We start from the raw sequence: 25,134 nt of genomic DNA on the forward strand, positions 1-25,134 counted from the left end.
GGATACCTTGGAGGGAAGGAATGCCATCCAGAGGGACCTGGACACGCTTGTGAAGTGGGCTGATGCCAACCTCATGAAGTTTAACCATGCCAAGTGCAAGGTCCTGCACCTGGGTCAGAGCAATCCCAGGCACAGCTACAGGTTGGGCAGAGAAGAGATTCTGGGCAGCCCTGAGGAGAAGGACTTGAGGGTGTTGGTCGATGAGAAACTTAACATGAGCTGGCTTCAGTGTGCGCTCGCAGCCCAGAAAGCCAACCGTATCCTGGGCTGCATCAAAAGGAGCGTGACCAGCAGGTTGAAGGAGGTGATCCTGCCCCTCTACTCTGCTCTTGTGAGACCTCACCTGGAGTATTGTGTGCAGTTCTGGTGTCCTCAACATAAAAAGGACATGGAACTGTTGGAACAAGTCCAGAGAAGGGCCACAAGGATGATCAGGGGACTGGAGCACCTCCCGTGTGAAGATAGGCTGAGAAAGTTGGGGCTGTTCAGCCTGGAGAAGAGAAGGCTGCGTGGAGACCTCATAGCAGCCTTCCAGTATCTGAAGGGGGGCTATAGGGATGCTGGGGAGGGACTCTTCATTAGGGACTGCAGTGATAGGACAAGGGGTAACGGGTTCAAACTTAAACAGGGGAAGTTTAGATTGGATATAAGGAGGAAGTTCTTTTCTGTAAGGGTGGTGAGGCACTGGAGAGGGTTGCCCAGGGAAGCTGTGAATGCTCCATCCCTGGCAGTGTTCAAGGCCAGGTTGGACAGAGCCTTGGGTGAGATGGTTTAGTGTGAGGTGTCCCTGCCCATGGCAGGGGGGTTGGAACTAGATGATCTTAAGGTCCTTTCCAACCCTAACTATTCTATGATTCTATGACCATAAACTGCAGGTGCATTTTCAGGTGGGTGAAGGGAGAACCAGCTGTCCTCAGTCCCAGTGATGTAAAGCACTGCTAGTCTAAATGCAGTTAAATCAGCATTAAATCAAGGACAACTGCACTGGGTAGAGGCCATATCATTCCCCCAGCACATTGCAGAGATGTGGCTGAGGCTCTCCAAGCAGACGCAATGCCAGCACAATGGCCATGGGGCCATGAGTAAGGAAGGGGCTCTGTCCTCCTTCTGCCTATCTCAGGTACAAAACCTGAGATTTCCCGTCCAGTGCCACCACCTGCCCCATCTCTCACATCTCCTTGCCTTTTCCCTGTATATCTGCTCTCCACCAACAGATCTGGAACCCACAGCTGGCAAAATGGGCTACAGCTTGCCCTGCTCTCAAATGGAGATGGTTCTTCCTTGCAAGAGAACTTTTTGGGGTGGAAAGAGTGAGAGATAAAGGAAGCACAAGAAATACATGGGGGCTCAGAGGGGGTGATGAGGGGATGGTGTAGCTGGAGCAGGGCAGATGGGGAAGCCACCACCTCCTGTTTTTTTTCAACCCTTTGCAGTCAGGCTGTTGCCCCTGATGGCTTACCCAGCCCTCTACCTTCAAAGGACCCTTTGAGACCAGTTTTCAGCCAGTGTGCAATACACACCTTTCAGACCAGTCTTGTGCAGACCTTCTTCAGGAGTCTGGACAACAGGTTTGCCCCACAGAAACCCTTCCCAAACCTTGACAGCACGAGATTCCTTCCTTCTCCGTGTCAGCCATTAGATGTGCCTCTTCAGTTCCACAGTGCTCGAATTCCCCCTCTGGAATGTCAGAGCCAGAACCTTGCAGGCATTTTGGGCTGTGCATCTCAGACCCCCACTGTGGGCTCCCCCAGACCACAGGAACATGTGGTACATCTCAGGTAGCTTCTATTTTGGTTGAACAGTAGGTGATCAAGCATCAGTACTGCACGGCGCAGCCAAGTCCATCTTCTGAACAACATCAGACTCTTTAAAATGCCATGGGAGGGGAGAGGGGAGTATTTTGAAGGGCTGTTAGTACAACTTTTCTTCTTTGATTTTTATAAAACTCAAAACTGAGGACTGGATTTTATCAAATATCTTTTCTGGCACACCTGGCAAGAGGGAGGAAAAGAGATTTTACCTGTATAACACAAAGGAATTAAAACACCTCTGCAGATCTTAAAATCTTTCTTATTCCTGCATTCACTAAGAAGCTGGAGATGAGCAGAGTTTAATTTTAAAGCCTTTGTTCTGCCTCTTTGAAACAAATACTCTCTTCCTTCTGATAATGATTGAAGTGCCAGCAATTTATTTTTTAAAGGAAAAGATCACAGGAATTTCTGAGCTCCACACCCCAGCTCAAGTATAGCTTTGTCCTTTGCTGAGGTGATGCTCCTGTGCTTTAACTATTGTATACTTCCCACCCCAGTAACACAGGGAACAAAAAGGTGTTGCTCCAAAATAATAAATGCAGTGGCAAAGAAATTATGGCTTTAGTAAAGTTTTCTTTATGTGCTTGATGTACCAACTTCCAACAGTGACTTTGTGACACTGACTCCAGTAACAGTGAATTCGGGTTTTCAGGGGGAGTTTGTGTGTGTGCACGCTTTGGTTTTTAAAGAGGTTACTGCAGACAATGTTGTGGACAAACTTGAAAGTGTAAGGTTTTATTCTTCCTCTGCCACCACAGATAATGAAGTTTTATCAACTCCCTTTTATTATAGTAATCTAAAACTGTACCATGTAATAGGGTCATAAACATTTAATGAAACTGAACGCTGTATGAATAAAATCAGAGAAGCTTTAGGATGGGCAAACGGAGAACAAAAGGGAATCCAAGTAACTCAGGTGACTCTAGTCCAGAGCCTCAGTAAAGGATGCTCCTCCATCCTCACCTCTGTGCTGGCATGTAGCCTGGGCACCTCTTGCTTAACTCCCATTAGTGGGATTTTGCCCTGCGTTTAAACTACCATACCTAAAGTGAGGTGCTGAAATGCAGCCCTGATCTTTATGACTTTTTTTTTTCCTACTGTTTCAACCCTTCCTGGTATGTTCTGCGGAGACTTTTAATATATTGTTTCATCACATACTTAAAACGAAGGGGATGTTAATTACTCTGATGCCATGAGAAGCATAAATACTACCTAACTGACATTCACCGGTGCGTTTCAAAGAGCAGATGTGTATTACTATAGCATGGCAGTTACATTAACTCTGTGCAATGACAATAGGAAAAACTGGTAATAAACATCAAACTCGTCTGCCTTTTACCACAGGAGAAAAAAAAGAAAGTTCAAGTGTAGTGGAAAGTTTTGGGGGTTGTTTTTTACATTACCTCTTGCTTGCTTGGTCTAAAACTTTTTGCCAGGGGAGGTTTTTGGGCTGAAGAAGAGCCCACACTCTCCCTAATTCTGGTTTTGTGAGAGGCACCTGTGACCCTGCTTTCCATAAGGTTCACTTGCTGAGAAGTAGCTGATGTTTGACAAAATACAATCACATGGCCTTTGCCATGCCAAAATTGGCTTACAGTGCCCAAACACAAGTAAGCATATGTAGGGGTAGGTTTTCTTACTGGCAAACATAAAGTGGCCAGAAATATTATAGTGTCTTTGTGTAAGGGCTGTTTTTTAGGGACTGCTCATGCTCGGCAATGTGAACCTCAATTTGGTTGTGGGTTAAAATACACAGAGAAAAAATGACCTGGAGCACCCTGGTATTAACGACTGTGGCCTTGATTTCATTTGTTAAATACGGTGGATGTTGGAAACTGGATTAGAATAAGGCAAATACTATTATTCCTTTGTTATTCTCCCTGTGTTTTCCTTTCACATAGCTTTTGCTGGAGATATTGTTTCTGTCCTCTCTTCAGTCCATTGCCATGCCAGCAGCTATGGACTGAAAGTGAGAATAAAGATTGCAGAAGGCCAAAAATCTTCATCAATTTTTTTAAAACAGAAAATTTGAATTTTAACTAAAATAAAATTGTAGTGAAATAATTTCCATTCACCATGTTGGTTTTGTTTTTTTTTTTGCCTGAGAAAACGGAAGACTCCAAATCCAGAACTATGTTTCCAAAAGCAGAAAATTTAAATTTAGGGTGGACATTTTTCAAGTTGACTGGCAGATATGAAAATGTAAGGGGAAGAAAATGCCCAACAATTTGGGGGTTTGTTGAAAAACTTTCCATCAAATTGCACATTCTGATATCTGCTGAGGTAAATTGTAAAGGACAGTCTTCAAGTAAAATATACTTGCATAGCTATTTTTTTTCCTGTTTTCATACTCTGAAATAATGATCTTGACAAATTTGGAATCATGGAATGGTTTGAGTTGGAAGGGACCTTGAAGCTCATCCAGTTCCAGTGGACACCTTCCACTAGAGCAGGTTGCTCCAAGCCCCCTCCAACCTGGCCTTGAACACTGCCAGGGATGGGGCAGCCACAGCTTCTCTGGGCACCCTGTGCAAGTGCCTCAGTTTCTCCTAAATTCTCTTTCTTCTATTTTTTCAGTGTTAGTATGCATGCTGTAGGTTGTGGCCCAAAAGGCCTAATGTGATATAGAGAACAACCTGATGGAAATTCTGTTCTTCATCTTGTAGGTTTCCATGTAGGTATATCACAGGTGGGCTTTATTCCCCCTCCTTTGTTTTAGTGAAAATGGGAAACAACATTGTGGAAAGGGAAGCTTTAAAAAGAATGTGTGATATGGAAGTGTGAGTGCATAAATTATCAGAGCCAGCTTTGGAAATGTGCATTTGCAAGTGTTACGATCAGACACGTTTCCCAAAGCAAACTGTAGTAGTTGTAAGATAAATGGCGCCCCAGAGGAAAGCAATAAACAGTACAGCCACACGCTTTACTATGCCTTCATCTCTGTATTTCCATTATGTATGAAAGGGTAGAAAGCAAGCTACAATTCCAGAAAGCCCTTTGATCAGTGTATTTATTTTTCAAGTAACTTTAAAACAATATGAAAATAAAAACCCAAACCAGAAGAATCATTAAAAGGCTGGAAAGTGGCTGTGGATTTTAAATATGCATGAAGGGCAAAAGATTGGGATGAGTACACAATTTCCCTTGAAGCCTTACCCTGATACCCATGATACTGCAAAAAATTATTAGATCACTAGAAACCAACTCTTTTTCTGCACCATATGTTGCCCTTTCTCTGTCCTTGCTTCTTGCATATGTGGATTATAACATCTTTGAACCTTTGTGTTCTGTGATGGTCATGGGAGACTCTTTCAGAAAATATTAAGTAGTGTTACTATTAATATGTGTCTGTGGAGTAATTTAGATTGGAAGGAGCACCTCTGGATCTCATTTAATTCAACCTCCTTATTTAAATAGAAAGAAGATGGGAACACGAGTACTAAGATACCGGCACAGTGAAGAGGTCTCACCAGGATGCAGTAGGGTGGATGTGATGTCTGGTTTGAAACAGTCAATCATTAATAAGATCAGGGTTGTACATAAGCACCATATCCTTAATGTGGTCTTGCAAAGCAGAGACACCCTGCTTTAACTCGCATCCGAACAGGACGGGTCTTTCAGGACGATGACCTGACAGCATAGAAGAGAACAGGGATGCTGTGTTCAAACATGTCCATGAAATTGGATGATCAAAATGAGTCTTGTGCCTCTGCAAACATGCAGCCTCTTCTTGTGCCACCATGCTGAGAACTGGAGCAAATTATCCTTCTTTGCAGACCTTGAATAAGCAAATACTCAGGAGGGTGATGGGGTGGGTCCTTTATCAGCAATTGCTTTGAAAAATGAAATTTGAAAATTAAACAACATCTGTATAAGCAATTTTCTCCCCCAGGAATACCACTGTGTAGAGGCAAATCTAATCTGAATAAGGAAAAGAATATTCAAACCGAAGTCAGCAGAGAAAGCACATCATTTCTGTGGACATGAACTGCGGTGGAAACTTACCCATATTCTCACATTCCCATGATTATCTAAGGCATAGCCTGAAAATCCCAGGACTCTTTGTTGAACCTCTTCTTTCCCCTCCCTTTTTAACATAAAATGCATTTCACTGACAAATCCTTCTGATGTAATGGATTTTTACATGCCTGAAATCATGGCTAAGCTTTAAGCAAGGAAAATCAATAAATGCATGTATATAGCAGTTTAGGATTATTTCAGTAGTGCTATCACTGCACAAGGAAAGCAGGGGAGACGTATCTGCTGCTTCAGTTCAGCGTTGAGAGTGACCCCTTGCTGAAGAGGAAGCTCAGGGAGTGGTCATCCCTCAGTAAGGCCAAAGTGCGTCCCCTCCGTCCTACCATTAGCCACTGCATCTGGGAAATGGTGACATCTGCAGATGCGTGGGCTTCATATTCTCCACATAACCACCTCATCCTCTGGCCATGAGACTGCACATTGTAGTTTGGGAGCGACTGTAATTCAGTCAAGACTAGAAACGAAAGTGAGATGGAAGAAGGAGGCTGCTCTCTCATGTGGCCTTCAACTCATGAATTAACCAGCTATTAAACATCATCAAATAATCTTGTAACTTCATCAAGTTCTGCTAAAGCAATGCATGATGATGTTTTGCTCACATGGAGAAGTTAAATAAAAGGAGGACTGTATATCATAAAAGTATAGGATGATTTGGGTTGGAAGAGACCCCCAAAAGTCATCTAGTCCACACCCCCTGCAATAAGCAGGAACTTTTTCAACTAGATCAGGTTTGCCCAGAACCACATCCAGCCTGGACTTGAATGTCTCCAGGGAAGGGGCATCTACAGTGAAGTCAGATTATTCATTTCTGTGAGGGGTCTCAAAAAAATAATTATTTAAACTACTAGATTAGCTTGCCTGTTCTTGAAAACTCTTGTGAGACAACCTGAATGTACGAGTGTTCGGACAGGGAGAGCCCAGTTTACCGTGGTTTCCTTTTTCCTTTAAGGCTGAGCCAGCTTAGGCAGTAGCATAGGCAAGGAGAATGTGCATGGATGAAGCCGTTCACTGTTAGGAAACGTTCTTCCCTGTTTAACAACAGAAGTTACTCTATACTGTCTGGAAACTGCGATAAGAAACAGGACAGTGCTTTAGAGATACCATGCTTTAAATTTTGAATAATGTACTACTGGGATGTTTCAAATAGCTGAAGTGCAAACTGATCACACAGGTGTAAAAGGGCACACTGGTTACATAAAATATAATAATGTACCCTTCAGCACAGTGACATGTTCCATGTAGAATATAATGTACTATTTGAAATCAGTAACACATAAGAGAGTGGAGGAGAGTTTCAAAGACCAGACTGGAGAAAGGAATAATACCACAGAGTAGCACATGATGATATATGATATGTGGAGGAAGCTAAGGAATTAGATTGAATGCCAGGGAAGATTGAAGTTCTCCATGAGGAGATAAATATAATCCAAACCAAAGATACTCGGTCGGTAGGAGCTACTTACAAGGCAATCATGTTGGAAGTGCCTAAGTGGATAGCAAATCAGATACGAGCATGCAGTGAGATTGAAAAATAAATGTATAAATGCCAGTTTAATTCTGGCCTGTGCTGTGACAGGGCGGCAGAAAGGGACACTCCTTCATACAACACACAGGCAAAGTAGGAAATATTATCTTTGGGAGCCTAAATAAAGCTCCAGCAATTGGAGGTGAGTGTGAAAAGGAACAAGGATACCACAGAGAAATTTGGGATACAGAGGAGACAGACCGCCACTGGAGCAGAATTGAGTTAAGTGTGGCTGAGTGGCAACCAGCACATGGATGGCTGCTTGCAAATAGCTGTTGCAGGGAAGTGTGGTGGACCGTGGGCACAGCAAGCCTGAGACTGAGCAAATGAAATGTCTTCTTGAATTTCAGGGAAAAAATGGGTCAGTAAAGCTGGTCCATCTTCCTACAGAAAGGGGTAGGAGCACTGTCACTTGCCATGTAAAAGGAGTTTATACAACTGATTCCCTAGGAGTGAAAGGGAGCTTGTGTGTTACATCATGCATCATCCCACTTCATGGCAGTGGGCTTTTGGGGCTACCACTGACAAAGCTGCGGTCATGAGCTGTAAGGAAGAAGGGCTGAGATGGGCTAGAAGGTTGATCCACTTCTCGTTTTCTCCTGCTCTGCTCTGAAGCAGGATTGCTCGATAGCTCAAAACGTTTCAAGTACTGGGGGTGGCCAGTGGGTGTCAGTTTTGCTCTATGAAGCAGCTGATGGAGTTTCCCTTATCTAAAGTAAGAAACTATCTCTTAAAGGAGGCAGTGGAAAAAAAGCATTCCCGTGGAGAAATATGAGGTCAGCCCCACAGTTTGGCATTTTGGTTTCTTCATAGCTCTGTCTGAGCAGCCACAGACGGTAATTCTTAGAGAAGTCGTCATCTTGGTTTCTCCTCTTTCAGTAACTCTGATTTTAGAGTAAGGACAACTAAGTGACAGTTTTCAACAGAGCCTTTTTGTCTTACAAAAGAAGAAGCCACCATCTACAGGCAGCTAGACACTTTATTTTTAAAGGCTCATATGTGCAAATGTGCAAAAGTCTTGCATGAGCTATCTACGATAACCTCGCTGAGGGTCATGGTTTTGTTGTCAGTCAATGAAGACAACTCAATATAGTGTAGAAATCACTTAAAAGATCAAGTCAATGCAAAAGACCTATAGCTACTTTGGACACAATTTCCATGGAAAACATCTTCACATTTTAAGGATCGTTTTCAACAGCTATTTTTAACTACAGAGCCAAATGTAAAATTATACCCTTGTTGAATTAAAACCCATCCCGACAAAGCCAAACAGGCAGCAAGCCACTACAAAAAAAATGTTTGCCTTTCTAATGCAATGAGTAAGCTGAGACCTGGTACTTCTGTAGGGCTTCATACGAAACATTTGCATGAGGAAAGTTTTGTGATGAGAAGAACACCCTTTAACGGTGTACAGACACAATAAACCAGCAAAAGCAATTTGCAGAAGAATTTTTAATTAAAGGATGAAGAAAATATCTGCAAAGGTTTTTCTATTTGTGTCCACATTCATAATGCTGTAAAATTGGAATCTTTATTTTTACTTTTGTACGTCTTAGATGGGGCCTTTTCAGCTGAAGTCAGTAGGAGAATTTCTAGTCATATCAGTTGTATAAGCTCAGGCTTGTGCAGTGAAGAAAAGATACCTGATAAAATGACATCTTCTTTAGCCATCATTCCACCACCTAAAATCTTAATTAGAAGAATCCCTCGTGTTGCTAATAAACAGAGAGTAACATTTGTTCTTCCAGACCTCAGAAAAAAATGAGAGTATATTGGCATAGCTGGGAGTACAAGATTGTCTTTTAATACAGAGACCAAATGATGTCTTCATTGATTTAAATTCCCAAAGGAGAACTGAAAAATAGAAACACCGCCCTCTTAAAAATAAACAAACAGGAAAAAGGAGGCATTTTCAAACCACAAGAATGAAGTTATGCTTTCTTTGCTTGCACAGTTATGTGTGGGTAATGTCTGGATGTAGAGAAATGTTATTCCTTTCCTGGAGTAAAATAAGAATAATAAATAAAACTTTGAAAATGAAGAAATTCTCTGCCACTAACCAAATCTGTCTCCTAAAAAAAAAGCTGTGGAGCACTCCATCAGCTCTGCTGCTGGAGCAAGACAGAGGAATGCTTTGCAATAAAAATTAACATCCAGCTTTAAAAGGCTGTGGTCAAATACTGTTTCATGTAAAACTGAGAAGAGCGTAACAAGATGCTAATGTTTTATTTTTATGATCTAAATTGTTGCTTGTGGTTAATCAAAGTTAACCTGGCTCCACTTCAAAACTGATTATGTAGCCAGTTAATTTAAGGTGACTGTATTTATATAATCAAACTCCAGGACACTTGTATGGTGACACTTCGCTTATGGGCACAAAAGAGGCATAGAGCCCCCCTATTCTTTAAATTTCTCTCTCCTGCACAGTCACAGGGCCTCCATCACAGCTGTATCCAAGTCCCTGCACCTCCTGTTGAAGTGTTCCTCTCTTTTAAAACATTTGTCAGAGAAGAAATACTATCAGCTTTATTGTCTATGTGAAGAACAGAAGTATGAACAGGGATATTCATCCCCTGTAAGTAACTCTTTTAGCCAACTGATTTCTCCAGCCTCCCTGTGTAGTCACTGTAGAAAGGAATGCTCTTCTGGAGAGTGACTACCAGCGGAAATTTAATTTTGGTGCTTGGAATTGCAATTGGGAAGCATCAGTCTTTTCCATGGACTCCAGAAACAGCCAAGGAATAGGAAGCTGAACTAGATGCCTGTAGCAGAGTACCCCGTGTAAATGGCGGGGGAAATGAGTATCCTTTTCCAAAGCAAGGCATTGAAAGTGAGTCATCCACAATACAGATTTAGGCTTAGTCCCTAGGCTGTCCCTCACCTCTGAGATGACATTGTCAGCCTTTGGTTCAGCTGTGCCACTTCTGGACAGAGAGGGCCAGGCGTTTTTGTTTTCTCAGGCGCTTTTATGTTCTGACTTCATTAATCATGAGACTCTGATGTTATACCATTTCTGCAATGATCAAAAGACTGGTTTGAATGGCAGTTTCTCACTGTAGGTGTGGTACTGTCCAGTGAACTGCTCACTCTGAGTCCATGCATTATGCTGGGTAGCACAGAGGGGACTAACTAATCCCTGCCCTACTCCCCTGGCTTGGGACAGCTGGGCCTGTCTTCTGGATCAGGTTTTTTTGCAGAGCCACATGCCTGCAGGAGCTGTCAGCCTGAAAGATTCATCACCTATTTAGTCTCTGACAACCACTTCAACTAGTTTTCAACCCAGCACCACAGGTTTTTCCTAGCTCCCTCTAAGCACTAGCATGATGCTGGAAAAGCAGTGAAGGAAGAGGAACAAGGGCTAAAGAGGGTAAAGTACACATCAGTAAGTCCATGTTCACAGTTTGTAGCTATGCACGCTGAACAGGGGTGATGGTGGTTTTGGACACATGGTAAGTGAGGAGTGTAATGAAGAAACAGAACATCCTTCAGGTGTTTTGAAAAAAGGCCCTGGTAACCTGAGAGAAATCATACAACCAGTCAGATAGAATCAGGGAAAACAGCCTTTTTAACTTCCAGGGAGATATGTACGCTCCTGAAAGGTAAGGCAAGATGTGAGTTTAAAACAAGCCAGTTACTCCCCTTGTGCAAAGCATCACTCTTCTGCAAAGGAGAAGTGGGATGCCTAACAGTTCCTGCTGAGCAAGGGAGTCAGTTAGACAATCTAATTTCATGTTAAGGTCAGCTGTCTGTTTCCTTGTTTGAAAACTCCTATCCATAGTTATTCAGAGTTGAAGATGGTTTAGCAGTGCAAGGACCCTGAAAGCACCAAAAGACCTTAACGACCCTGATCAGCCTCAGCTAGGGCCTGCACACACACTCCCACCATTGGCCAAGTAGCCCATTTAAGATCAGCCCTATGATGGCTCTAGCTTTGGGACATGCTGGTCTTCTGCTTGGCAGAAATTGTGCCTCTTTCTAGCCATGGACCTTGCTGATTCTGACCTGTAGATTGACTTATTGGCTTGGCATCCAACCTGCCTCATTGCTGCAGACTTGCATGAGTGTCAGGGTTCTTGGTGAGACCTGGCTCTCATCTCTGGCCTGCCCTACTCCCTTCCTGGGGGTTGTGGGAACCTCACCTAGGTGGCGAGGTTCCTGCCATGCTAGCCTGGGTCACCTCTGTGGCCCCTAGCCTCCAGGGAGCCACAGGCTCATGCTGTGCACTTACAGGTAGGTTGGATTCAAATAGAAAATGTCCTTATTCCTCAGTTAATTGCCAAGCTTCAGAAAGCAGTAGTGAGAACTCTTTGCAAGCTCAGAAATAAATGTATAGGGTGGCCTTATCTATTCTATATTTCACCCAGGATGAAGACTCTGAATATAGCTGTAGTGTATCAGGTTGAACCCAGAAGGGAAGTGTCAAAAGCCTTACAAGACCTGCTCCCACGATGTTTGCAGCCCAATTTGGTAGAAGACTTCAGTATGGTAGAAGCCCCTTCAAACCCAAATGGCAGCTTTTGACATTTTAAGATTCAATCATCATGTTATCCCTGCATAGGGAAATGGAAGAATTCCACTCCCACCAAATATTCAGATGTTCAGTGGTACTTTGCAATATTCAACATAACTGACACCTCTAATTTTACTAAATAAAATAAACAACTGCCTATCTGCCTAAATGCCTCTAGCAGCTCTAGCAATTTAAATAGATCCAGCACACTTTTTCATCAGCTGCTTCATGAACTTCATAATACTCTGTTGTCCTCTGTTTGGTATTGGTTGTATGTAATTCTGTTGGTATTTGTGATTTTCAGACATAAGCAAAGCAAGAGTTAATTCTCATTTTTGTTGAAGTACTAAGCAGGAAGCTAGGTCACACATAAATCCTCATTGTGCTAGGTGCTGTACAAGCAAAGAATAAAAATGATCCCAGGCTCAAGGCTTCTCTGTTAGTAGCTTGTGTCATAGTTAAATTTTGTTAGAACACTTCAGAATTGCCCTTCCTCATAAATGCTATATCCATATACATTTATATCTCCATAATAGAAGATAAAACCTGTACGCTTTTACTGTTGATAATAAAACAGGAAATATAATACTATTTTCCAAGTAACTTGGATATAGCAATTGGAATACATGGGGGTAAAGGAAAGGATCTTTGTTTCTTGTATACTTCTGGGTTACATACACACGAAGTTCGCCACAGAATAAGGAAGAAGTATTTGTTGTGAAGCGTCTCACACAGAGCACACTGAATTCAGGTGGAGCGTACAGAGCAGGAGCTGGTGCCCTTTTAAGAATCAAATATTTTGATGAATGAAGCTCTACCAGTAAAGATAAGAGAATACAGCAAACCATGTGATAGATTAGCAGAATGTTTTACAGAGTCCCCTACAAAGCATCCGCTGCTCTTGAAAAGCCTAACCAGCCCAAGTGAGAAACTATTCACAAATTTAGTATTCAGATTACATACTCTGCCTTTTCAACTGCTCTCTGTACAATGAATGCCTGTACAACTACAGTAACAGACACAGATCTACAGTTTCTGTGGCCTTTGAGCTATTATGAGTATTGTGCCTCTCCATAAATTACATCTGCATGTCCTGAAAATACCAACTGTTTTAATAGGAATTAATCTATAGGCTTTTATCTCAGTGAAATACAAGGGATACAGTATGTTGTGTCCCTGTTAAAATGAATAAAGTATGCTCTGAAGATATTCAAGGATGTTCATTATTTTCTTTATGGGTCTCTTTATGGATGCATATAAGCATAAAACAGTCCTTTATTGTAGCAAAGAGGAGGAGATGGAATAATGAACAGATTAGTGCTTATATGCTTTTTAGATTGTCCAATGCACAGTTAAGTGAACAAAGGTCTGCTTTTGTCCTCTTCAGAGTGTATTGGGATTTGATCCAGTTTGCCTCCTTCTGCGGGTAGAAAAGAGAGGGTTCAGTCTAAAGGCAAGAAAGCAGATGCAGGGGTCTGCTGCTCTGTGGTGTTCATAGCTGTCCAAGGGACAGTGTGTGTTAAGATATGCCTTTTTGAATTTGCTAAGTATAAATAGATCTGGAGCTTATGCTGTGAGGAGCTACTATTTATGTGAGTACGTAATACAAGCTTTTCAGGAGTGAACTCCTAGAATACCTTACCTTATACAAGTATTTAAAAAAGGAGAAAAATATCATTTAAACCAGAATTTACACATCTGCATTATGGTTGTTTTGAATAATAATTCTCACACACATGCATATATAGGGGTTAAAACTTTTAAATGATTTGCTGAAAAGAGGCTGAGCCCATCACTAACCTATCGAATCATGTTACTGACAAACAATGAGGAACTGAGTTCCCCTCCCAGGGTCCTTGTGAGACAGGACAGCTCTATTATCTCCAGCACGCAAGGGTAGAACTGAGGTGCAAGGGGACTAAGCAAATACCTGGAGGGACATACGGGTCTTGAGTAGGTGACTGTTGGCATCACTTGTAATTTCCAAGGTAGCTGGCCTTGTGTCCCAGAGTAGGCAGAGCTGTGCAAATGTTTCTTATGTCTTGTTGATGAAAATAGGAGGAAAAGGGGCTGCCCACCAGGCTCACAGCAGCTCCAAAAGCTTCTCTTTTGGAACTATGCTGAAGTGACTTCTAATGTGGCAGAAGTCCATGGCAAAGCTGATAGTTGTTCTTGAAGCATTGCTCAGCAGAAGAAAAAGTCTCATTGCATTATTTACCACATTTTAGAAATGGAGAATTGAAATGCAGAGAAATAATGACTTGGCTGAAATTACATGGAGGACCCTGATGGTCTCTTGATCCCAAGCCAACACTTGGTCCTCAAGATCATCACAGTTGCTTTGCTGAGAATCATCTAGGGGCAGGTGTGTGGTTGACATAAACCACTGTGGAGCTCTTGCTGCAGCCCCAAAGCTGAGTTTTGTATTGGTTTCAATGGATTCACCCTTGTGCTGCTGTAGTGAAGATGCACTCATCTCTGCAGCCCTTGGAGCTGACAAGCTGATTTCTAAAGGCAACCCCTTTCACTTTATTCCCTGTCCCTTACTTTTCCTTTAGTCACTCCTTGTTTTCACAGCATCATTTGGGTTTTGAAAGCTTATGGAGCAGCAGAATTAAAAAAATCAGAAGCATTTACTGAAGAGCATGGGTCTGGGGTTTCCCATCAGCTTCCATGGCTCAAACAGGTTCCAGCAGCTTTGTGAGGAAAGCTGTTAGCTATTAAATTATTACCTGTAAGGAGAGCCAGCTGGAAGCTTTCAGTTTTCAACATTTTGATGAAAAGCACCATAAAAATCTTGACAACAAGGCTTGTAGCATTTCAATGACATCTTTTGCATTTTCTCCTGCTTTTCAGTGGTCTGTGAAAGTGATCAAAGGCTTCAAAATGCTGCTGAGACCCACATCTTAGGAATTTTGACCACCCAATATGAAGAATGGGGGGGGGGGGGAGGAGGCGGAAGGCAAAACCTGAAGTGTGTGCTGTTGAGTGAACTTGGACAGCTTTTGGGAAGTCACTTTCCATCTGGAGGAGAATGTCCGTAAGGAGAGTTATTCCGGCGTAAACTGTTATGGTATAATTACACAGCTATAGTTATGCCAGTCTATTTTCTGATGTAGGCAAGCCAAGTCTAGTTGTTGAGACGTAGGTGTGGGAAACAAGAAGTGTGCTTTCTAGGCTCAGCTTTGAGTGCTCTTTGTTGCCTTGGGCCAGTCCCCTAACCTTTCTGCCTTCTTTCTATGCAAAATGAGAAGAGTTAACCCACTTCACAGATGTGGTGTAATGACTAATTGGCTAAAATTTGTAGTGCTGGGGAGAGAGCTGTCTATTAACTTGAGTGTTTTTGGCTTTCTGAGTAATTTAATGTATTTTTGAAAGAGTTTGTCTCCCTCTCTCAGGATAGGGCTGCTCTGCCACTACAAAGGAGAATGTCATTTGAAGAGTTTGAGCTAATAAACCCTGGGTTTTACTTTACTCCTCTAACAACAGTATTGTGCTCACGTATAGCTGAAGCGAGAGTTAAGGCTGCAGTTAAGATTTTGCTTGAGAGCAAAAATTACAGGGACTTTGCAGACTCTGGATACGCAAAGAATGTAGGCATGAAGTGATGAAGGTACGTGTGTCAGTACGTGCCTGAAACTCACTTTGTGGCAGTGAAAATAAGGGATAATTCCCTGTTATTCCTGTTGGCTGCTCTGCTGTGTGAAAAGGCTCAAGGGTGTTATGGACAGCCTGAATTCAGATGCTTCCTAGTGTTTGTGCGCTTAAGTTTATGAATTTTAAGTTAATAACACCTGTGTATATAATGCATGACAAACACATCTACAGGATGTTCTTCCCTGTGAGGGTGCTGAGGCACTGGCACAGGGTGCCCAGAGAAGCTGCAGCTGCCCCATCCCTGGCAGTGTTCAAGGCCAGGTCGGACACAGGGGCTTGGAGCAACCTGGTCTAGTGTAAGGTGTCCCTGCCCGTGGCAGGGGTTGGAACTGGATGAGCAGAAAGGATGATGCTGTTGCACTTGATCTAAGGCCTGTTCTGTATTCATCATCAGCACCAAAGACGCACTGGGGGGTGTTACTTCAGCCTCAGCCGTGAGTTAAAGCAGGGTTTTCCTCAAGAGAACATGCTGGTTTTCCCCCTTTCCACACCGCACTGAATTATCAGGAGGGGGAAATACATGGAAAGGCTTTTATTTTAACCGGGCTTTCTCTGTAAGCGTAAGACTTACAGAATAGAAATTACCTCATATTTACTTTGAATGTTCATTAGATAACGGCAGCTCTCAAAGCTTCCCCCCCGCCCCGGGGAGGCTCCCCACCGTAGGGGTAATTGGCGCCAAGCCAACGCCGGCGTGAGAGCGCCGGGCCGCGCTGAGGGGTTAAAAATAGAAGTGCTGAATCATGACTCCGCCGGCAACTTCACCAGCCCGGCGGCAGCGGCTGCCGCTGCTGAGGGAAGGGAGGAGGAGGAGCAGGAGCAGGAGCGGGCATGGCAGGGTCCAGGGGGTAGCCCCGGTGCCCGGAGGATGGCGGCAGCGGTGCCCTGAGGGGGCGGTGCGCGCGTGTGTCCGTCCGCGTGAGGCGCGGAGCGCACACGGCGGCGGCGGCGGCGGCACTTGTCCTCTAATCGATTGCCGAGCGTGCTGAGCGGCCCTGCCGGCGCGGGCACCCGCCCCCCGCGCCCCCCCCCCCCCCCATCCCTCGCTTCTTTCCTCCCCCCTCCCGCCCCTTCCCTTCTCGTCTCCCTCCCTTCGCCTTGCCTCGCTGGCCCTTGGGTGAGGCGCCGCGGGGCGGCTGGGGCGGCGCGCACCCGCGGGGCTGCGGGAGCGCGCGTCCACGAGCGTGTCCGTGTGTTGCCGTGTCCGTGTGTCCCCGTGTGTGAGTGAGTGCGTGTGGGGAGTGAGTGAGTGCGGGCGTGCGGGCGCCGGCGGATCGGTTTCTCGGGGTTTGACCAGCTGTCCCAGGCTAACCCTGCTCTCTGAAGATGGAGGAAGTAAAAACAGGATTACCCTTAGCTACAGCTCCACTGCCTTAGTTTCCATAGCCAACTGCCGTGCACAAACACACCTCCACTAGGCAGAGGGAGCCGACACTAATAAAAACACAAACAAAAGGGGGATGGAAGTGATTCACTGCCTGCGCGGCTGAGGTAAATCTGCGCCTGGCTTCTTTTTCTTTCTTTCTTTTTTGTGTCCGTCCCCCCCCCCCCCCCCCCCCCCCCCCCCCCCCCCCCCCCCCCCCCCCCCCCCCCCCCCCCCCCCCCCCCCCCCCCCCCCTTTTCCCTTCCTTCTTTCTCCCCTCCCTCACCCCGGTCTTTCTTTCCCAGGTGGGGAGGACAGCTCCGTCCGGTGTGCGAGGCGGCGGCGGGGACGGCGGGCTTGTGTGTGTGTGTGTGTGTGTGCCTGCTTCTGTGTATGTGTGTGTGTCTGCCCGTGTGGAGGGGTCCTCGAGTAAAGTGCGGGTGTGCAGCATCTCCCGCACGGCGGTGGGCTCCAGTGACTTGTTGCTGTTAGATCATTAAAAATAATAATAATCATGATAATGGGGAAAGAGAAGGGCAAAAACGGCGTGGGAGAGGGGCGGCGGGAGCAGTTCGTGTACCGGGGGTTCGACGGGGCTCGCCCGGTCCGTTAGTCAGCGCCGGCCCCAACTGCCATTTCCCTCAGCGCTCGCCGCCACCTGCGGCCCCGGGGGGCTGCGGCCTGACGCGGCGGCGGGAGGGAGGAGAGACGCAGGGGTGTGTGTGTAGGGGGATGTGTGGAAGGGAAGGGCAGAAAATAAAATAAAACGAAAAATGAGGCAGGACTTCCATGACTTTGACAGGTTGTGGTATGGGCAGGCAGAGCAGGGATGAGGCGCGGAGCCCGGTGTCGCCCAGGGCCGGAGCAGCACTCCGGGGAAGTTGGCCTAGGCGTTCTGCGCGGGGTGTGAGTGCGCCTGCCGGCCCCCTCCCCTCACCCCATCCCGCCCCGCATCCCCTACTCTCCCCCCGTTTTCGTGCCGATTCGTAAGGAACCGGTGGATCAAGTTTTTCTCTCTCTCTCCCCACTGGTTAATCGCATTGCTGTAGCACCGGCTGACCTCCCTCCCTCCCTCCCTCTCCTTCTCTCTCTCTCTCTTTTTTTTTTTCTTTTTTTTTTTTTTTTTGGTGTGTGTGTGTGTTCTTCATCTTCCTTCAAAGTATGTGCCATTCCTGAGCGAGTTTCCCCGCCGGCTCATCCCCGGGGCTGCCCGGTTCCACATGCCCCACCTGTAAGTGCCAGGGGCGGGTTTCTTTCCCCTCTCCCCCCCCCCCCCTTTTTTTTTTTCTCCATCTTTTAAAAATAATATTTTTAAAACTTTCCCCATTTTGCGCTGTCTTCAGCCGGAGCAAAACTCTACTCTCTCCATTCGTTGTGGAGAGGGAGGCTTGGCAGCTGGGATTTGCCATCACCAGCCTAAAAATGGTGACCAAAGTTTTTCTTTTCCCCCTTCTCCTCCCTTCCTTGAAGAAATAAAAAATAAAAATCAAACCATGTTTTAATTTCGGTTATGGATGTTTCTGTGTTTCTTTTTGTCTTCCTTGCTCTTCCTCCTCCCTTCTTCCCCTTTCTTCCACTTCATTGGCTGGATGATCTTTCCCTGTTGCTTCTGATGTTTCTTTCTTTTTCTCAGTGTATGCCTGCCTACCTGGACTAGGGGGAAGATAAGGTAATTTTGAAGGGCTTGAGGAAGCAGCTTACCTGTTTTGAAAACTTTTTGTTTGGAGATTTCTTTTCTAAGAGTCATGTGAAAATCAGTAATTGAAGAGAGTTTGCTAGCAGCTGGGCAGGTTGAAATTTAAGTGTTATGTGCTGAATGCCTTGGGAATTTGATCTGTTTTATGCCAAAGGAACACAGAGAAAAGTATTTATTTATTGGGGGAAAAGGGGGGGGGGGAAGGAAAGCGGGTTAAGGGAGGGGGAGGGAAGTGGTTTTGGAGACAAGAAGTGAAGCTGCCTGTTTTCCAGTAAGTAATGGAGAAATTCCAGGAGCCAGGGCTAAATATACTTGGCGATCAATACAGAAATGGCTCATTGTGAATAATTTAGCTGCCTGGTGCAGTGAGAGTTTTGAAACTAAAGGCAAAAAAGAGGCCATGGAGGGAGAGAGGAAATAAAATTCTCCTCTGGTCATGTCAGATTCTTAACTTTTCCACTTAAAAGAAAATAGTTATGATTATTGGTCTCCTTTTTTATTTTTTTTATTCCCCCCCCCCCCCCCCCAATATATATCAAATGATAGCTAGGGGGTGTCATTCTATACAGTTACTTGGGTTTCTGGAAAGTAATAGCTTGTTCTGTGTCAGCAAAGTGCTTCCAGAAACTTTAAGATTGCTTCACACCGCAAAATGCACCATCTGGGAGTATTTAGTGTGATGTTTGGCCCCTTGCTGTGGCAGATAAATAGGGCTAGAGTGAACAGGTGCCTGTACAGGTGTGTGTGCATGTACAGTGGTGCGAGACAAAGAGTTGTAACAGACATGGGAGGGCTGTTTTTGTTTAGCTCAGGATGGAGTCTCTTGGAGTGTATGTGAAAAGAGCAATTGTTAGTAGTATTCATCTCTTCAAAGCCTGTTCTGGCTGTGAGCACTGATAATTGATAAAGCATTACCATCCCAGCTTGAAAAGACAAGTGGGAAGTCAGGGAAAAACCTCTTGGATCAGGTGAAGATACGAGTAGGGGAGAAAGGGGAGTATGGTCAGACCAAAGTGATCCCAGTGCAGCCTGCCTAGGAGGCAGCTGAATTTCTCTACTCACATAATTTTCAGGGAGAGTTCAGTGATTTGCAAATGAGCACATACAGTACACTTGTGTGTTTCTCTAGGCAATGGTTGCAACAGCAATAAAATGGGCAACTACTTAGGGCTTTTAAGTAAGTTTAATCATTTAATGGTTGATACTGACAGGCGTCTTTGAGGGTGTACTTTTCTGCCTTGCAGCACTGCACTTTGACTATGGAAGCAGAGGCTGCTGATGGATATATAACATGTAAGTAGTCATTTCATTTGATTATTCTGAATTACTTTTCTTCTCCCACTATCCTTTCTATAATGCAGGCACTTGAAACTTTAGCTTCCGTCTGTATGATTTTTATATTGAGATGACACTGAATTAAGAGCATTTAAACACAAGTTTTGTGTATGACTGAAAATTGCATGGGGATGGGTGCATGGGTGAGTACCTCTAGGTATAAGTATTTGCTGAGAATGAATGAACTTTGCAAATGAGAGTTCATCTTCAGAAATTCAGATTGCAGCAAGAAACTTTTTATGCCTTTCACTGTGCATTTCTCCTGTTTTCTGTGTCAGGGTTTATTTAAGTGCTTTGTTTAACTGTCAGTTAACCTGGAGCTTTGGGGGGGGAGGTCTGTATGGTGAAGTACTGTTTCAGTCTTCTCCTGCTCAGCCTGGATTCTTGGTGTCTGCAAATGGAAAAGTAAGCTTTAATTTCTCTTGAGACAAAGCAGTTGGGGCAAGGCTTGTCACAGGTGTATGTGTGAAAGATTAGTGACAGTAGGTTTAAGGGAACTCTTAAATTAGTTCATCAAACCTTAACTTGTGGCAGCTGAGAGCTCAGTTTTTACACAGGCTCTGGAAGACCCTACCAGTGGAAGAGGAAAGGGCTGAAGGGAGCAGGCGGGCTGTAGTTTTTAATCATGGAATGGAAACTTAACGGGGAACTTGTTTTGTGAAAACAGGTGACAATGAGTTTTCACCCGAAAGGGAGCACTCCGGCATGGCCATTGACCTCACCTCCAGCACACCCAATGGGCAGCATATCTCTCCCTGTCACATGGCAAGCAGTAAGTCTTTTCTTAAGCCTGTTTCTCTTTAGCAGTGTTTTTGGGTTAGTCTGGTCCTCCGGGTCCTCGGCTTGCTTACCAGGTTTTCACCACTGCCGTAGGCGTTGCTAATAAAAGAAGAGAAGGACAGGGTAGATCTTTTTTTTTTCTTGTTCATGCTGGTGTCTCATCTAAACATGAACGGGATTACTAGTCTGAACTATCCCAAGGTGGCATTTGAGAGCTGGTCCTTACCTGTTCCAGGTAGGAAAATACTAGGCTTGACGTGCTGATTTTGTTTCATCAGATTTTGAAATCCAAATGGAAGTTGTTGTTATTATTTACTGTGCTTCTCAGAATAGCTTGAAGTAGCTTTATTTGAAAACAAACATGTTTTATTTACAAAAAGGCTTTATTCTGGCAAAAATACTAAGTTAAACTATCTGGGTTTGATGGCAGGTTGTATTTTACTGTTCCATATAGAAACTTCAGCATCCTATTCATTACCTCAGCTTTGCCTTGACAAGTCCAAAAGTGGTTGGGATAATTGGAAGTTTATGGCACTTGGTAGCTGAGTTTCTAACAAACTGAAAGGATTTTGTTTTAGAATGTCAGGGGAGAAAATGTAGAGATTTGGAAGTCTACTGAGAGTGTCAAGTGCTGATAATATTTTTATAATTATTTTTGTGCTATATTTTGGAAATAGATAAATGTAGTTTACACGCATTTCGTAAAACGAACATCCTTCCTTTTCTCTGCTGTAAGTGCCATAGCTTGTTTTACTGTTGGTTACAATGTTATATCAAGATACTTACTTTAAAGGACCCCTGGACTTCTGTTAAAAAAATATGTAACATTCTTTGCTTCCAATATACTTTCAGAGGGTTCCTCTCTATTCGATACTTATTTTCTTCCTAGTGTAGGTACTGTAGATGCGTATTTATCTTTTTAAACTGTGAAAGAAAAAGTGAGCTTTCAGGATTGCTTGCTTTCAAATACATAGTGTACTGCCTCAGAGTCATTCTTACTGAGAAAAAGATGTTACTTTCCTTTAAGAATTCTTTCCTCCGGCAAATTAAGGGTAAAACGCAGTTTTTATGAGTCTTTAAAACTGAGGGTTATTATGAAGATCTTCCAATTATATACATGTTACTAGAGAATATAGTTGCTAGTACTCTGGACTGAACTTTATATGACAACTGATCATAATTCAGCATCTTTAGACAATTCCAATCCTGCTGCACTGGGATTCTGATATATTTTATTATGTTGTAGAAGTTTTACTACTCACTTTCTTCATTTTCTTTGTTTCCTTTTTATTAATGGGAAGGCAAAAGAAATCTCCCTGTTCTAAATCTTCTTTATAATCTAGACTAAAAAACAGAGTCAAATTAGGGGATAAAAAAGATCTAGGATGAAGTAATGCAAAAATACTTTAACACATTCAGTATTTTCATGTTCATTGTGTTAACATTTTCAATGTTTTTTAAGCTTTGTTAGTTCTTGCAGCACACATATCTGCAGCCTTGCTGAATAGCTCATTTTTGTAGGTGTGTTTTTTGGTCTCTCACAGGTGTCTTGGCTGCTCTCATCACTTCTGTTAACCATGTACTGCTGTTGAAAAATTAGGGGCTCTGCCTGGGTTTCCTAAGCCAAGCAAAACTTAAATTTGTTGCAATTTGTATACTCTGTTTTGCAGAGAGGAAGTTTGTTCTGTCTTAAATATGGAAGGTATTGATTAGAGGTTGTTGGCTTTTGTGGCAGCTGTTACACTGATTCATTTAAGGTTTTTTGGCCAAATCTTGGGTCTGGCATAGGTAGGCTACATCACTGGGCTGCGCTTTAGAGCTTTCCACCTGTTTTATAAGGTACAGGAAATTCTTTTAAAGGTTCCATAACCCAGGGGCCTGTGACCTCTATTTTTTGTTTTCTTCTTTTTCTTCCTTGTTTTTTTTTTTATTTGTAGTATGTATTTTTTAAAGGAGAGGTGGAGATGGGAGAGTAAGGAGGAATAGCTGTTTGAGATATTTTGTATAATGTGGTAGCTCCTGATGGATTGTTTCATCATCCCTCATTGTAAGTGGCAGAAGTGGCTGCGTTGTACTTCAATATGGTTTTGTTTCTAGTGGAATCACTGGAGGACAGATCCACTCTGCCGTTATAGTGAAGCCCAGGGCCTAGCATTCTGGCTGAGTAGGGTCTGCTGATGGAGGAGGTGGTATGTAAGTAAGTACATGGATTAGACTGCAAATATTTCACTCCTGGCTTTGTTGCCACCAGAAGGTGGATGGCTCTATTTAGCTGTGTGCTCAGGACATGCACCTGCAGGGCAGAGATCTAAGTTTTGACCTTTGTTCTTGCATTTCTTTGAATCGTTTTGAACTGCAGCTCTTAATTTAGCATTAATTTGTATCTGGCTCAAACAGAGGCAAAACCGTAAGAAGCAAATTTCTTGGATCTGTACTGAAATGACTGAGCAGCACTCTCCCAGCAACAGTAAAATTATGTGCTAGGTAAAGAGTTTTCTATGTTCATTAGCCCTTGGCAATCCAAGTTAGTAGGAGTTCTGGCTTTGCTACCAATGTTTTCAGGTTCTATTCCAAAAGGTTTAAGGTTAAATATTTTGGCTGGTTTTGGAGAGTTGTCTGCTGCATCCTTTAACCTATTATCATTTTCAAGTAGCTAGACGGTATGTATAGGTTATGGATGGGGCTGACACTCAATTTTCCTTGTGAATGAGATGATCCTGAAAGATAAATCACAGTAAATCGCCTGTCATAGCTAGCTAATGATCTTACATATACCTTGTGGTATGTATCTGCCTTTAGCAGAATACTGTATGTGTGTTGGCAGATGCTCTATTCTAAAATAATAATTGTAGTTTTATGTAAGCAGAGATTTAAAATATTGTAAATAGTTAAACAGAGTAAGTTGATAGATCATCTCAGTGTCCTCTACAGTAAAAGACAAATTAGTGCTATGCCTGCTGAGTACAGATGATACATTTACATAGCTCCAAATCTGGAAGTCCAGCTTTTCTTGTGATCTTCCGTAGGTAAACTCTTCCAAAGGCTAACACCCAGAGCTGGGCATCAAAGGCTCAATTAACTTTGTGTTGGTACTAGAGAGTTCCCTGCGTGGCCCTAAGCTCTCGTATAGACCCCACGGGATTCAAGGGAGTCTGTGTTGTTGCCTTCAGTGAATGCTGAACTGGGCTGTAAGTGATCAGGAACCTCTGAATAGGAACTGGCATGCTAATTAAAGGCTGATGGGGAATCCTTATAAAAGAGGCTTTAAAAAGAAATAATTCCCAGTCACCTCCTCATAATACCACACTGGATTCTTACTACAGTTATTAGAGGTTGTGTTTTTTTTTTTGTTTTTCCGAAGCTTATAATGGACTTAGAATGTCCCCTTTAGAAACTGCAGGGCACAGTTACTTGATTAGTGAGCTCGATGATGGCTTTGTATAGGATGAAGGATACTTCTCGAAGACCACTTGCCTGGTATCATGCAGAAAATAATAACATCAGCTATTAGCATCTGACAGTAAGCGATAGAGGAAATTTCCTCTTAAATTAGAGACTTTACAGTGGGTGTCTCAAATAACTTTATCTTTGCTTTCATAGACAAAAGGAGCCCTTAAATGAAACAGAACAATCATAAATATCAAATCCAACATCTGATGTTTGAAACTGATTAAAATTGTGGTGCATTCTAAAGATGTGTTTGTAGTAGCTTAAAGTGTTACTACGTTATGAGAAATAATAGATTAAGAAAACGGCCACTGTCAGCTGACTCTGTTGCTGAAATGGAGGTGATTGCATTTTCTCTGTGGTGGGGAATGATTGCACTGACAAGAGCTCCCCAAGTCTTTCTTGATTACTTTCATTTCTGAACTCCAAATTGTCATACGACCCCTGTTTTGTCACAATTGTGTTGCCCCCAGAAAAAGTTTCATGTACCAAGGCTGTATCGGCACCGTATCTGTATGGATAAAGAAACGTAACCGCTGAGCTTGTTTTTTGGCATGAAACTGTTTAAAATTAGAGCTTGCTTCATGCTGCACCTACACGGCAAACAAGCCTTGCCATCACTAGTCTACTGCCCAGGCAAGTGAGGCTGGACCTTGCAGTGGGATTCTTTTGGCTCACTATATGTTTTTTCAGTAGGATGAAGTGATGGGAGCTGAGCCTCTGCAGGAGGCTTTTCTTTAGGAAGGGTGGTTGGAGCTGGCTGGGCTGGGCTGCTGGAGTGGGGACTGAATTAGTGCTTTGAGGCAGTCACTCCCGTGACACAAGCATTGGGTCATGAAGAATTCTGGCAGCCAAACTGTTGAATCCCCCTGAAGTGGGGATTCAGGTCTTCAATTCTTCCAAGTATCTCGGAAAGTGTGAAACACTGCATATGATGCTAAAAATTTGGGTTGGATAACCTTGAGACACGGA

General features: G+C 43.6%; 1 protein-coding gene and 1 long non-coding RNA gene across 11 annotated transcripts in view; one reads left to right on the forward strand and one right to left on the reverse strand.

The window, feature by feature from the left end:
* Positions 1–3,729: 3,729 nt before the first annotated feature.
* On the reverse strand, positions 3,730–16,181 carry LOC130600765 (uncharacterized). Its single transcript, XR_008972525.1, has 3 exons — positions 16,127–16,181; positions 14,617–14,744; positions 3,730–3,774 (listed from the first exon to the last, which is right to left on the reverse strand). It is a non-coding gene; the product is annotated as an uncharacterized LOC130600765 (long non-coding RNA).
* Positions 16,182–16,784: 603 nt separating this feature from the next.
* IKZF2 (IKAROS family zinc finger 2) overlaps positions 16,785–25,134 on the forward strand; it is a 116,469-nt gene continuing 108,119 nt past the window's right edge. Inside the window, exons 1-5 of one of the 10 annotated variants that reach the window (XM_057412375.1) lie at positions 17,300–17,620; positions 18,065–18,135; positions 18,538–18,573; positions 19,845–19,893; positions 20,603–20,707. In XM_057412375.1, the coding sequence (XP_057268358.1) occupies positions 19,860–19,893; positions 20,603–20,707 (139 nt within the window). In that variant the 5' untranslated portion in view covers positions 17,300–17,620; positions 18,065–18,135; positions 18,538–18,573; positions 19,845–19,859. The other 9 variants (XM_057412374.1, XM_057412376.1, XM_057412373.1 and 6 more) reach the window with 9 other exon arrangements.

This window comes from Pezoporus wallicus, unplaced genomic scaffold (assembly GCF_028554395.1).
Source record: "Pezoporus wallicus isolate ANWC-B61680 ecotype Strahan unplaced genomic scaffold, APGP_CSIRO_Pwel_v1 contig_6566, whole genome shotgun sequence".
Lineage (NCBI taxonomy): Eukaryota > Metazoa > Chordata > Aves > Psittaciformes > Psittacidae > Pezoporus > Pezoporus wallicus.